The sequence below is a fragment of the Podospora bellae-mahoneyi genome, chromosome 5 (assembly GCF_035222275.1).
Source record: "Podospora bellae-mahoneyi strain CBS 112042 chromosome 5, whole genome shotgun sequence".
Lineage (NCBI taxonomy): Eukaryota > Fungi > Ascomycota > Sordariomycetes > Sordariales > Podosporaceae > Podospora > Podospora bellae-mahoneyi.
In genome coordinates this window covers 987,343-1,002,219 of record NC_085884.1, presented here as the reverse complement: position 1 = coordinate 1,002,219, position 14,877 = coordinate 987,343, and the positions used below count along the sequence as shown (strand labels likewise).

Below are 14,877 nucleotides of genomic sequence, written 5' to 3'. Positions count from 1 at the left end.
CCTCAAACTCGGCTAGAATATAAGGACTTGTGATGATACTCCTGTCTTCGGCTCCGAGAAACGGGGAGAGTCCATTCTGAGATCACAGTACACATCTTCAACCCCAGAAGAGATGCCGAAGTGATGTTACTTTCATCAGGGTGAGTGACGCTAAAACCAGGCCCCTGAGACGAGGCGACCATGGACACAGCATGTCTAGCCCGGATGAAAATAGGGGCATCGTTGGATACAACAGTGTAACTGAACTGGATCAAAGTCCTACAGAATTGCTGCACGTCATCATCTTTCAACATGCCGCGCTCGGGTACACAAGCAAAGCCACTCGACACAGTTTGATTTGCGGGGCATGCCGAATGGACTTGCGCCGTGCAAGTGCCGAACAAACAGGTCCAACGACTGAAGCCGCTCAGCTGTCTGTGTAACATGGCGCTGATCACCGCAGAACTATGAAGCCGGATCCTCCGACTACTTACTTCCAGTAGAGATAGTGTTCCAATTCATGAGTTGTCAGAATGATCGTGTTGAGGCCTCACTTAACTCATAGAATGAAGGCTGTGTTAGACCATGGCAACCGTTACGTTCTTGCACTACCCCTTCAGCCTTAGGAAGAAGCCAAAATTGCGGGATCGATGTCGACTCCCGAGAGCTCGGTGTCTGGAAAATGCCCATGCAAACTGCGCAAAGTATGGGGACAAGTTCATGTGATGTGAGGTCATATCGGACGCGGCAAACTGGAGGATATCAACTTGACTTGATGAAACTCTTGATTATCTATTGAGGGGGAAAAAGTAAGGAATCATGGCGAGGAAGCAGTAGCAGTTCCCCGCATCTTAGACTTTCAGGAAGGAGAACTGCCCACTTGATTGGCCTGTTTGTTCATAGGAGCGCAAGAGTTGGGAGCCACGCGGCGGGGACCAGCAACCGGACAATGCTTGGGCCTTACCGCAAGACTTAACAACCCGAGGCTGAACAAGGTCACTCGTCCAACCTGCACTACATGTATCGGCACCTGCTTCAAGAGCAATAATTCGCTGTCGCTGGTAACTGGATGATATATTTCAGTTTGCTCTACGCCCTGTATCGCGTCGCCTTTTCACCCAAACCATCCTCCGCTCCGCAAAGAAAGAAAAAGTCCATTCGGCCACTTCCATCCTAAAGCAAGATTCGAGTGCGAACTTTTGCGCTTTTTTTCTGGGATCTTGAAGCGCGCTCGCCAGCGGTGCCGCCAGCTGTGATCTGGTCGGCATAGCGCTTATCCGCTGCCTCTGTCGAAAATAAGTGCTCGAAGCCTGGAGGCAGCCGTAATGTCGAAATCCTGGACGTGCCAATGGGGCGAGGGAGAAGGGGGGTGGGTATCCTCTGAAGAGTGCTCACTGGCAAGGGCTCACTCTCAGCCACCAAGTCCGCAAGTGTGTGGGCCTTTTCCGGCTGCTTTTTGTCCTCTTTTGATTGGTAAAGGACCAAAGGAATGACGGGTCGAAGGGTGAGATGGTCAAGAGTCATTTTGATGGGCACGTGGTGCGGGAGTGTTTTTTCTGATTATTTTTGTCAGGTTGCGTGTTCAAGGCTACATCAGATAGGTGAGATGCTCACCCTTTTGTTTTGGCTTGGTAGATGGGTGTCCTTTCTGATTGTTCAAAGGTGTGTTTGGTTTGTTCTCTTGATGTAGTTGTTGCTTGGTGGTCTTCTTGATGACCATTTGCTACATCAGGAAAGGAAGCACAAGGAAGTTTACATTCACGCTGGAGAAGGCACTCTAAAGTGGGCCTGTGTAGAGACTCACAACTCCTCGTATTATCCTCTGACCTATTCACGTTTCTTATTGTTGAAAACACTGACAATCGCAAGTGGGTTTGCGGATGAATGTAAGGCTAAAACGAGCAAAGGCAAATCGTAGGATCGACGGTTGCACTCATTCAAGGTGGGAGCAGGGATTGGGTGAAATTTGCAGTTAGACTACAACTTCCTGGTCATGGAGTACATCCATGTATAGACATCGGACGCTCCGGTGTTTTGATACTTCGTTTTACCAAACAGTTTCATCACGTCAATTTCGTGCCTCAATCTAACTGTCTGGATTTGGCACCGAATATAGCCTTGAGGCTGAAGGTTGTATTTCTGATTGACTTGGAAAATACTTGAGTTTATAAATAAAGGAATGTTGATGTCTTGGCTTCATCCCATGGAGTATGAACTCTTCCGAAGAAGCAACAGTGTCCCTGCTGCACCACTGCTAACACGACATGATCCAGGAACGCCAGATTGCCAACCAAGGGACATAACCCCAATCCAAATCAAGATTCCATATCTCCCTTCCACTGCTACTTCTAGTTGCCCCTCCCACCACATGCTAAAGCCTCGTGTAATACGCGAGTGCGTGCCCCGACCCGGGCTCTGTTCTTTGCAGTTACGTGATTCCGAGCTACTAAATCTGCGAGCGTCTGGTGCTCGTGCCGATACCGGGCAGGTGGAGTTCTCTGTCTTGACAGGCCTGGGTGTGAGTGTATGGTTGTGTCCACCAAAGGGCGACTCTGAGCCACCAAGTCTGGGAGTGTATCGGTATCCTGGACCTGAGTCCGTTGAGTCCCCTATTTCATCGTTTATCCACCCAAATTCTTCTATCAACAAGCCAACCCCTTAGACCATGGTGAAGAAACCAAGAGCAATTACACCACAACAGTTATGTAACTCGATGATCCCAGGTACAATTCCCGACCCACAGAATCCCGTATCTATCTTCCACCATTACCTCCTCTCGCTCTATTGTAAAGCCCGAACGAGCGCCTGAATACGAGCAGAGATACGAGCTCGTCGCGGCAGAAAGACGCTTTTGGGCGCTGACTAGCCCTGCCGCCACCCACGCTGCTGCGTTTCGGTGCTTTTGGTAAAGTTTTTTTTAAAGTTCTGAAGCGTTATCGATGTTAATAGTTCTCCGGGCTCTTGGCCGATCGGGCGAGGGAGGTGGTTGGTGGGGGCCCGCTTCAAGGTCGAGTTTGGTAGCGGCTCACTGTCCGCCACCAAGTCTGAGAGTGTCTGGGGGTGCTGCTGTCACAAAGGCAGAGAGGTTCCTTGCTTTGATAGACCCGGGGGGTAGCGTAAAGTCATGTTGATGGTTTTATCTGGCAGTGGATCGCTGTCGGCTACCAAGTCTGACAGCCTAGGGTATTTTTCCTGCGGTTTTGTCTCTTGTGACCCCTCTGTAGATTGTTAGTGTCCTGCCGATGAAAGACATGTCCTGGTTGAGAGAATACGCGATGATATTGTAGATTGGCACCTACTAAGCTTTCTTGAGGCTTTGCTTGCTGACTTAGTGAGCGGCGGGTACTGTGTGACTGTATGAGAATGCCTCGTGTGAACGATCATGGAATCCAAGAAAGGAGGAGTTAGAAGACTAAAAAGAGACATCTGTATTCACCTTCTTCACTGTTGGGAATATTCACCATGACTAGTGAATCTCCCCCAAAGTAGACTTTTGTTGTCGGCCAAGGCCCATCGGTTGAGCAAGAAGGTAAGTGCTCGACGTTCACCAACTGTGACTTGTGTAAGGTACCTGAAGAGGGCGCAGTCGAGGATAGAACGTCATATACAGCGGTTCTGCCTTGGAAAAGGCCTATAAATATCAAGAAGAGAGTTTGCTTGCGGCACTCAGAAAATATGCTGATGCTACCTACTAGTACACGGTATTGTATTGTTCTGTCGAGGGAAATTTTCTGCCGTTTTCGGACTCGCTTGCAGGGTGTGTGGTTAATAAGCGGCACCCCACCCCTCCTCTTATTCTAACAAATTTATTTTCGGCTTTAGTTGAAAATAATTTTTATATAGCGTAGGGATCACATTTTTAACTCGATTTAAAATTAGTTTACAGTTTCTGAAATATCGGGAGACGGTAGCTATAAAAGCTTTAAGCTATATCTTTTTAACGCCGTTTGCTTTATTTACTATACTCGTAATCTCCTATTTTATATTCGTATTTTCAATAGCTTCGTACTTACCCAGATCCTTAGCATTAGACGCTACTATTGCGGGCCTAGTCACCGCAGTAAAATTATTGTAGGAGCTATCTCGTATAATAAAAAAAAATACGACTAGCGTATACTAAAAAATCAGATAAACGATATTATTATAAGATTACGTAGGACTTTACGAAACGGTAAGATTTCCTATTAAAAATATAATTTCTAAGAGAATAAGGTTATAATTATTATTAAGGAATAAGACTATATATTAACTTTATTTAAAATATATTTAAATATATATACTTATTATTTATTTTAGGATTTACCCTTTTCGATATTAAATCGTATTTATTATAAAATTAAATACAATAGGTATATATAGATTAGTCGTATAGGATAAAGTTCGATAGATTATTTTAATTAGGTTTAAATTAAAATAATAAAAACCTTTCTTAAAACTTCCGGTATAATAAAAACAAGCTATAAATTAAATCGAACTTACTTCTCTAATCTAAACGTTACCCTCGGAAGGAGAAAAAATAATAAAAAACTGCCGGCTTTTTATACGTTATTTGCCTATTAAGTACCGTTTATCTCTTCGTTTTAACCTAGCCTTAATAACGGTTATTATAAATAAAATTATAAGCGCGAAAATAATACGAGTTTACTAGTTATTATATTTGAGCCTCTAGAATATTATTCGATAGTTACTATAAGTAGCCCTAAGCCTATACTTACCCCTTCTAACACCGGGCTAGGCTCGAGAAAAAAGTAGGCCGATATTAGTACCGATAGTAATAAACCTCGTTTAAAAAAGCGCCGATAGCGTAACGTATCGCGTATTAGTAATAGTAAGGAGATTTTTATTATACTAAGCGATACTACGGGTCGAGATGGATTTATTAAGGACTTATACCCTCTATATATTAACCGCTTAGAAATATATTTTAATCCAGAAACGAGTTTTATAGTAAATTACCGCTAAGACTACCGTTAGTATATTTAATTTATCTATAGACCGTAAAATAAAAATCTTCTCGAGGATTTTAAGGATTTAATAAAATTTTAAAATTACATACCTCCGGACCTAAATACCCCTATTATAAACGGTACGAACCTAATACTTTAATTACTACTTTTAGACTAGGTCGGTGTAATTTAATATAATTATATATTTAAATCTATAACCCTGTAATTAAATATATTTAATTAAGTATTAAGTTAGAAAGTATAGTATACCGACTTATAAAATTAATTATAGTATTATATCGAGTTACGCCGTTTTTAATTTCGAAACTCTTAAGGATAAAAAATTTATTTTTCCTAAAAGAAGATAGTTAAACCGTACTGGATTTAGGGATAGTAATAGTCTTTAAATATTCGGGAATAATATAAGAAAGTAGGCCGCGTTCGTACCTTAGGTATTTTAGATAAAGAAAGGCTTAATTCGTAAGTTAGTAATATATTAAAGGCATATGCTATACTATATAGAATACTTAAAGGTACCCTAAAGTTTAAGGTATCGAATATTAGGAAATAGGGAAGGGCTAAATAAAATAAGCTAGAAGATTTCCTCGATGCTAGTATCTAACTTAGGAAGGATCTAGATTTTTTTAATTAGTTTAGTATATTACGGCTTTTTAGGCTTGCGCTAGCTATATTTCCTTAAATACCTAACGGTAAGCTTCTCTAGAAAGGGAAATAACCGTAGTAGGTTACCTAGTTTAATCCAACGGTTTTATATCGTACTCCTACGCTCCGACATTATAAACCTCTCGAATTAGTAAAACGCTATATCCGTATTTAGTCTAAATCGGCGTTAAACCGCAATTCCATCTCTGCCATACAACAGGGGATGAAATTCCCAGTCGATCCTTAATAACGGTTTCCAACAGCCATGGTAGATAGAGAGCTATTCGGTATGGACAGCGGATGCGGGCTCCTGTGCTATGAAGTGCTAAAATTCGCTAAGACAAGAAGATATGCTGGGTACAGACAGATTCCTTGGCATTAACTGCCGCTCTTGCGGGCTTAGTTACCGCTGTGAAATCATCGTGGGATTTGTCTCGTATAGTAAAGAAGAAATACGACTAGCGCGTGCTGAAAGACTATGCAAACGCTATTAATATTAAATTACGCAAAGCTTTACGAGAGGACAGAGTTTCTTAGCTAAATTACAGGTTCTAGAAGAAAAAGGTTATGATCGCTGTTAGGGAATAAAACTGTATATTTACCTAAGCTGCTGAAATATAATAATATCTACTCACCGCCATTAGGGTCCACACTTCTCGAAATCAAGTTTTATTTGTGGTGGGATTAGGTATCTAGAGAGGTTTAGACGCTAACTTAGCCCTTGCCTCAGCGAATTCCAACACTTTATATTAGAGGAGCCGTCATCCGCTGTTTATACCAAAGAACACACTATCTACTATAGCTGTTGGAAACCGTCTTTAAGGATCGACTGGGAATTTTATCCCCTGTTGTATGGCAGAAATGGAATTGCGGTTTAACGCCGATTTGGACTAAGTGTGGATATGGCATTCCACTAATTCGAGAGGTTTATAGTGCCGGAGCGCAGGAGCATAATATAAAACCGTTAGATTAAACTAGTTAAGCTTCTACGGTTATTTTCCTAACTTTAAAAGCTTACGGTAGGGCACTTAAAGAAATATAGCTAGCGTAAGCCTAAGCCGCAATACATTAAACTAATCGAGAAAATCTAGATTTTACCTAAGTTAGATAATAGTATCGAAGATACCCTTCGGCTTATACTATCTCGCCTTTATCCATTTCCTAATATTAGACACCTCGAACTTTAAGGTACCTTTAGGCACGATGCGTGGCATAACGTGTCCTTTTAATACCTAAAGTAATAAGTAAGGTCATTTATATACCTTTATTTTATATCGAGCCCGAGCTCTATTATTGGCTCCGCTTAGGCCGACCTATACTTTAAGTACCTACTTTTTTAAAGCTTTATTTAATAGTTTTTTTTCGTAATTTATTATTTTTAACTATACGCTTTTAATTAATATTAGAACTATCCGTATTACCCTTTAATATATTACCGACTTACGAATTAACCTTTTCCTTATTCTAAATATCCGAGGTACGAGCGTAGCTAATTTCCTTAAGTTATTCCCGAATATTTAAAAGTTATTACTAAGGAGTCTAGTGCGGTTTAAGTGTCTTCCTCTAGCGAAAATGCACTTTCCGTCCTTAAGAGATTTTGAGCTCGAGAACGGCGTAACTAGATATAACGCCATAATTAATTTCATGAGTCGGCATACCTTGCTATATAGCTTGACCCTTAAGTAAATATATTTAACGATAGGGTTATGGATTCAAATATTCCACTATATTAAGTTACACTAACCTAGTCTGAAGGTGATTGCTGAGGCATTAGACTCCCACCGTTCTTGATGTGGGAGATACTTGGTTGGGTATCGAGGTGCATGGTGTTAGACGATTTTGTTCTCTGCATTAACTTAAAGACTACATTGAATAGATATGTACATGTAACTAAGCTAGGTATACCTGATCTCAGATACACTATATAATTAACGATCAGACATGTTGGCAACCCCATGCTATCGTGATGGTCATCTCTGTCATATCCGGTGCTGAAGACTCGGGGGCTTAACGTAGTATATTAAAATCTAGGTTGGTTAGGCTTTAGGACCCCCTACGTGTATAATCCAATCACGCGCGGAGCACGCTAATATTTATAGCCGTATACCTGTATACCGTATATTATATATTATATATTAGGGGTTATATTTATTTATAATTAACCTCCGATTAATTAATCCGAAGTTCCTTATAGTCCGTAAGCTAAACTAAAGTAAATACTTTAATTAACTTTTATTTATTTTTAAAATTATTTATTAAACTTACTATACGCTTAATTATATTGTCACAGTTAACCCAACGGCAGGTCGCGCAGTATGTGGGGCGCGGGGCGTCCCCAGCCAATCATTAAGGAAACCAGGAAGCAGCCAATCAAGGCTGGCCAGAAGTGCTATGGCGCCAAGAGGCCTGAGCAGTCTGCAGGATGCAAGATGCTACGGGTGATCGAAGGCATAGCACGACGAGCACTTTGCAGGATGCAATGTGCTAGGAGTGATCGGGGCCATAGCAGGGCGAGCACCTCAGGGTCCCGAGGTCTATATATACGGAGGAACTGGCTGGTGTAGATAGACAGTTCCGCAGTATGCAATTCAAGCTTGTATTCACAGTATCTGGTGTTTACATTGAGACATCTTGTCGTGCACTCTCTAGCTGCACCGAACCAGGATTATTCAGAAGTAGCCTTCAACCAGTATCCCTTTCAGAGGTTCTGGATAGGGGTTCGTCATATATATATGATTTTAAATTAGTATTAAAATTTTGAATAGTAAATTATAATTAAATGAAAATATTGAATTTAATAAAAAAAATATAAAGAATTGAAGTAATGAAATATAAAATTTAGTTTATATTAAATTCAGTATCAATATATTAATAAATATATTATTTATTAAAAATCAATAATTTGTTAAACCTTTTTTTCCGAAATTAATAATAATTAAATTAAAAATAATATTTACGAACGTATTATATGATAGTAGCGATTAATCCGAAAACCTTTCGGTAAATATATTAGATTTAATTATATTAATAATATTTATTAATAATGGTTTGGGGTGCGGCCACAGGCCTGAGGGTATGAGTAAGGAAGTGGGGCTCTCTGAGGATTCGGGGGTTCAGGGATCATGTATATAAACGGTCTGCTTCGGACATTCTATTTTAGAGAGGGCATCGACTTTTGTTTTCTTCGTATTTTGTGCCTTGCATGCGTGCAGGCAATTCTGGCCCTCTGATCAGGCCAATCCGGTGCTTACTGTGTGGTCTGCGAGCCCACAGAGTCTTTTGTTTGTCCTACGTGAAGTGCGGCCTGCGGAGCGAGCCACTGTCACGCAGGTGTGTTCATTCAGAACCCTGTTGAGGGTATATTTGTGGTGTTGTGGTTGTTTTGTGTGTTTTCTCACCATTTCAATAATTATTAAACTTATAAATAATTAAAGAATAGTAGTAATAAATTAAACGGTAATAAATATAAATTTATAAATTTCATTAGTAATTCATTTATAAATACTTTTTTAATCGACTATATTATTGATAATGAAAAATAAATTGAAAATAATTTATAAACTTTAAATAATATTTTTACCGTTTAAGAAAACTATTATATATATATAACCTATTTGAATATTTATTACTTTATAATGGACGTAAAAGAAAGTATATAAGGCTTTATATATTATATTAATTCGCTTATAATGATCGAATAACGTTTTATCCTAAAAAGGAAGGAGTAGTATAATATTTTTAACTTTAATATGCTTTTTAATAACGAAAAGTCGTACGATTTTACCGCCCTAAATTTAGAGACTCTAAATCTTCGCTAATATATTTAATTTCGTAATGTAAGTAACGCATATAAGTATATTACTTTAGAGTTTAAAGTTAATATAAATACTAATGGAGCTTATATGGTAGATAGCTTATACCAGGCGGTTATTTCGAGGTTACCGACATGCGCTATACCCCAAAGTCCGATAATAAAACACTTATTTCCGATTCGTTACTCTGCACATGGGCGAACCATCTTACTAGCGCGGCCAGAGGTGGGTATAATGGAAGGCCAGGGCGAAAACGGCTTGGTTATTGGGTCTTCGAAGCGGGACAAGAAGTCTGTATACGTTAAACAGAACGGAAGAAGGACCTGGACCACCATACTTGAGTGTATCTCACAAGACGGAAGAGTCCTCCCCCCCGGATGCGAAACCCGTGCGGAAAAAAAATCAAATATCGAATCTATGGCACTGGCTCGGTCTCTAGTGTAAACATTGCGAGAAAAACACGCCGCACCGGTGTTGTCCCTGATCTACTGAGGGTGCCATTTCCGGCTTGTGTCTGCGCTGTCGAACGATCATCGGGAAGCTCTCCCATTTCAACGCTCTCAACCGAGGCAATCTTGTGCCTCAACAACGACACGCGATCCGCTCCTCGGCCATGAAGGCAGCTTACATTTATATACAATTCCAACTGATTTTATCCATGAGAGGCAGACGGTAAAAGTAGGGAGCGTCGTTCGAAAGAAATGCGTTGCCGCGATTTTTTGTGTACGGCTCCGCTGCTGGTGATTGAAAGTATACACAGGAAGTGGCGGAGGACGAAGAAGAAGAGGACGAAGAAGAAGAGTACGATGTGGAAGAAATACTGGATTCGCGGTTCAACAGAGGCTAATTGGAATATTTGATGGCGTCTAAATCCAGGAATTCAGTGTCGTCTAAGTTATTGGGAAGAACATCACACGTAAAAGGAAATATCATGATTTATCAAACGTAGAGAATAAGCTAATTACACTCTGCATAGAACACACTTCCGAACTAAAAATAATTCCTGACCCATAAGACATCCCAGTGACCCCTTTATCAACATATCCATACGCCGACCTACTTTTAATCACCATCCTTCATAGCTACGTCTCTCTGCCGCTTTGCGTCGTATTCTCTCATGGCTTGATCCAACCGTTCCACCACTTCCGATGCAGGCGCCTTCCCGAGCGCAACAGCCGCCATAGCCTCAACATATGATTGGAACCCAATCTTTGACGAGGTTGACATGGCTGACAAGCATATTGCCAGTGGGCGACGTTGGTCGATATCCATCAAATCCGGTCCTGAGTGGCACAGGTGATTGGTTGGATTGGCATTTATTATCCTGTGCAGGTGTCAGAATCAGACTTCGCTTTTCATCATCATTTCACGAGAATCGTGCGGTGATGGATAAACTCCCGGAGTGATCGAAAAGCGCAAGGCAGGAGATAGATGAAATGGTTTAGGCGTACTCGACACCCCTCACAATAGAACTCCTTATCGTGCCAGACTACGCAGTTCAGCGGCGAGCGGCAGTTCTTCTTCCAGTCCTTATTTTGGCACCGGCACAGTAGCATTGTTTACTTTTGTCCTGAGGCGATAGATATAAGTAGCTGGTGATTGTTTCTGGGGCAGCTTTGTTATTATGGGTTTGATGAGGTGTGGGGCTAGCGGCCTAGGTACGTCGCTGGCTGCGAAAGGTGAAGCCAAAAAAATGGCCAGAAAAGTAGACAATTCTGGTGATACAGTAGATTATTTGTTGGTTGTTCAATCTAAAAGTTCGGCCCACGCCTACAATGGTGGTAATGTGGCAATATTGAGGATGCGTGCACCTGTATTTACCCATGAGGTTCCCATCGTGGAAGAACCGGAGCTTTCCCAGCCCTTTCAAGCCAATGACACACCATATTTACCCACCGCGTGCCGATGTTTGCAAAGAAGAATCGCTGATCACACTCTGCCTGGCTAATCTCGGCCCAAATCTCCTGGCCACTACGTAAATCGATCCTCCAGGTAGAGTCGTTTAATACAACCTTGATATTAGCCACCAAGAGCAGGCAAATAAGAATAGGGAATCCTGGCCCCCGATCAACAAGTGAGCTTCCTAAGCAAGCCTCATATGCAAGCCTCCAGTCGTTTAATGCGTGAAGTAGCGCGAAATACGGCATCCCACGCCGCTGTATGTGGCTGACCGCCAACCCGAGACAAATACGCGCAAAGTTGCGCTTGGCCGATAGTCGAGTGGGGGTGACTTTCTCATAATCGGCAGAGAGGTCAATGAGGAAATTCTTTGCAAGTCTAATGTCGTCATCGGAACCGTCGAGTCCTCAGGCAAGGTGAAACTCGGCCCGACTTAGGTGCAGGAGCTGTCTACGTGGGCTCGTCGCGGTAACCATTCCTGCCAGCAAAGCACTCCCTTTATCCCACAAAGTGAGCTCTCCGTATGCTGCGATAAGGTGGAGTTTGGAAAGGAACTGAGCTCGAGGTGCAGGATACTGGGAGCTCAGTGGCTCGAGTATGATGGGGGAGCCGACCGGCTTGATCAGCACCTAAAGTGCTCGCCCGTGGTTCTCAGGTTGATCCGTATATGGGGAGATCATTCCACGATACAGACAACGTTTGCCAACTCGCGATGCATGGCCGCAGGTGCCTAGCCAGTTTCGGTTGCTCGATGGGAGAGCTGGCTGGAGTGCGCACGGTATTCTAGTGTCAATGGTTTTGTTAATAATAACGGCTCAATATATTCTGTACACGTAAGGGAGGAAATATATAAGTCGAAGGTACTTTCTATAATCCCATCCGGCCCATCGAAATCGATAACCGCAGCAATATAGTCACGTTCGTCCGTATCGATACACAGCTCTCCTAACAATAGCAAATTAGTACAGAATAGCATTATTTGGAAGAGGAAAAAGCAGAACCTAACCTTCCTAGTATACTTCCTGACCTCTTTCCAGATCTCACTATCGCTCTCCAGTCATATACTAGTTAAGCCTTAATAAGGGACGTAGTTATTACTGTCGCTTATAGGTGCGAGGGTGGAGCCGATTAGACGTAAATCTATAAGAGTTTTTGGCGGATTACGTGAATATAATATTCCCCCTATTATCTACCCCTTAGACTTAAGTTCCAGGTATACTTTCTATCCACTAAGTTCACTAGCCATAATTATGTAAGTAAAGCAGTGAAATAAAAGTTAATACTTTACCGGAACTATAAATAGAATAGTAATAGTAATTAAAATCGCGGCTGCCTATACTCCTATCTATAAATAATACCTTAAAGTCTTTGCAACCCGTGCTATAGCCTGTAACGTTATAGTAGCGGTAAGGAAGTAGTAGAGATAAAAGGGAAGAGCCGCGAGCTAGGTAAACTTAATTGTCGTTCCCTTAAGAATCTTCTAGCTCCCGAGAACTAATATAATAGCTTTAGCCGTTATAATCGTAGTAAAGATAATATTGCCGTTTAATTAGTGTTCGAAGGAAAGAATTCTGAAAACTAGGCTAGTAACTTGCGACCCTATTATTAACTACGTAAAGGTTAACGGAGGTTTAATAAATCGAAAGGCGGAGGAGTACCTGGATAATAAGGTTAAGTAGAAAGATTATAATTTTTTAGCTTAAAAGTAAACCGCGTTTAAGGTTATGGATAAGGGGGCTATATTTAGTAAAGGTAAAAATAATAGCGAGCACAAACTCTGCGCCTATAAAGACGCTTAGTGTAGCGAGCTAGATATACTTTCTTATTTTCCACGATTGTAGGTCGTACCGATAAGCAGTTCCGATGTATAAACCATAGTAGATCCAGGTTACTATAAATGTAGCGATAGCTCTATAAAGCTAGCCATTAGTAATAAAGGACTGCATCCTTGCAGCTATAAGAGAGGGGCAACGAATACGGAAATAAGTGCAGAAGGTAATAACCAAGGTAATAAATAAGGCAACCGAGGTGGCTTGCAGAAATTGAAAGTGCACTTTTCAGAGAGGTAGCACGGTGCGCGTCCTAGGCTTATATGCTTTGTATCGTTGTGTGGACTGGGCAGGCGGACGGACGGATTACCTAAGTAGCACCGCCCCCTGCTTAATTAAAAGCAGCTGGCTTACCCGAAATTAATGAGACTTAAGAAAACAGGGAACTTTTTATACTTGGATTGGAACGAATCGCAGTCTCAGATTATATTCCAACGCCAAAGAGGGGAGGGGTGTCCAGGAGCACCGGAGCGTGGGGGGCAAGGGCATTTTTACTCGGTCAATAGATGAGCAGGGGGTGAGAGCAAGGAGTTAAAATTACTAGCCAGCTTGGAAGCTTCCCCAGATTGCTGGCTTGGTAAATGTTCTGTTGATGTTGCATAGAAGGCGTCCGGGGGTGTGAAAATAGAACGACCGCAGAGGATCAAATCGTCATCTGCCTTCCAAGATTTGTCACGAACATCTCTTGATTCAGAATATTCGAGAGAATAGCAGATATGAAGAGGCGCTCCAAAAAGTCCCTTGATTTTACGCTACATCTTCGCCAGGATCTAGCCGGAAATGTTCAATCTGCTTGTCAAAATTTGCCTTCAACATACGCCGGAGCGCCTCAAGATCTCTCAGTTTATAGGTATGCTGTGGGTGGAACGACTCCGAGCGCGGCTTCCGGATTCCTATGGAAGGGAGCTCATCCTTTGGATGGGGCCGGGGCCGTTAGCGACTTAGGGTGGATGCTATTTTCTATCTAGATTCCGCAAGAGAAACAAAAAAGATTTGTAGACGAACCACGATCCAGCCTTTTCCCACCTTAGGCAGATAGGTGAGAAATCTCGGCAAGCTGCCCATGGCGGTGTCGAAGTTTAATCGTTCTGGAAACCGCAAGACCCAGCTTCCATATCATCAAGCGAAGCTCAACTGGTAGCCACAGAAGAGTTCGAACCTAGCATAAATTTTTCTCCCTCCCTTTAAATTATTATAACAATGCCCCGGCACGACACCGCAGTCAGCAGGACGACCGCCAGGGTATCAGAGGTCTTCCTCCATGGACCTGCCCACGAAGAGACCGCCACGCTGGGCGCGATAGTCGTCGACGCCGCCGGCAACGAAACTGAGATCCCTCCTGCTGAGGTGTCTTACGAGGCGTTCCGCGACCAGGTGTCCCAGCGCTTGGACGACCTCCGCTACCATACCTCCCCCGAAGAGCTTGACAACGACCAGGCCGAGCGAGTTCAGTCGCTGGCCGATTGGTACACCACCATCGATCGGCCGGCTATCCCCTTTACACCCCTCTGCGAGAGCCAGGGCGACAAACCCATCACCTTCAAGGGCACCATCCCTGAGCACGAATGGCTGGAGCTGTGCGCTGCACATCCCCGTGAGATGTGGAACGAGTTTAAGGTTCGCACACTGATCTGCACGGCGCTCCTCGGCCAGGTTCGCGACCTCGCAGAGTGCCAGACAGAGCGGAGGTCAAGCGGGAGGTGATCCGGTCGGTGCACAGAATATTCTGAATAGCTCGCAGTTCTCGCG

General features: G+C 42.6%; 2 protein-coding genes across 2 annotated transcripts; both read right to left on the bottom strand.

Annotated features, from left to right (window-relative positions):
* Window positions 1-1,152: 1,152 nt before the first annotated feature.
* Window positions 1,153-1,503, bottom strand: QC761_0076050 (uncharacterized protein; the record flags this gene model as incomplete). Its single annotated transcript, XM_062872772.1, has 1 exon — window positions 1,153-1,503. The coding sequence occupies one exon, from the start codon at window positions 1,501-1,503 to the stop codon at window positions 1,153-1,155; it is 351 nt and encodes a 116-aa protein (XP_062730604.1).
* A 10,663-nt stretch (window positions 1,504-12,166) lies between these two features.
* On the bottom strand, window positions 12,167-12,187 carry QC761_0076040 (uncharacterized protein; the record flags this gene model as incomplete). Its single annotated transcript, XM_062872771.1, has 1 exon — window positions 12,167-12,187. One exon carries the CDS (start codon window positions 12,185-12,187, stop codon window positions 12,167-12,169), a length of 21 nt encoding a protein of 6 aa, XP_062730603.1.
* Between the last annotated feature and the right edge of the window lie 2,690 nt (window positions 12,188-14,877).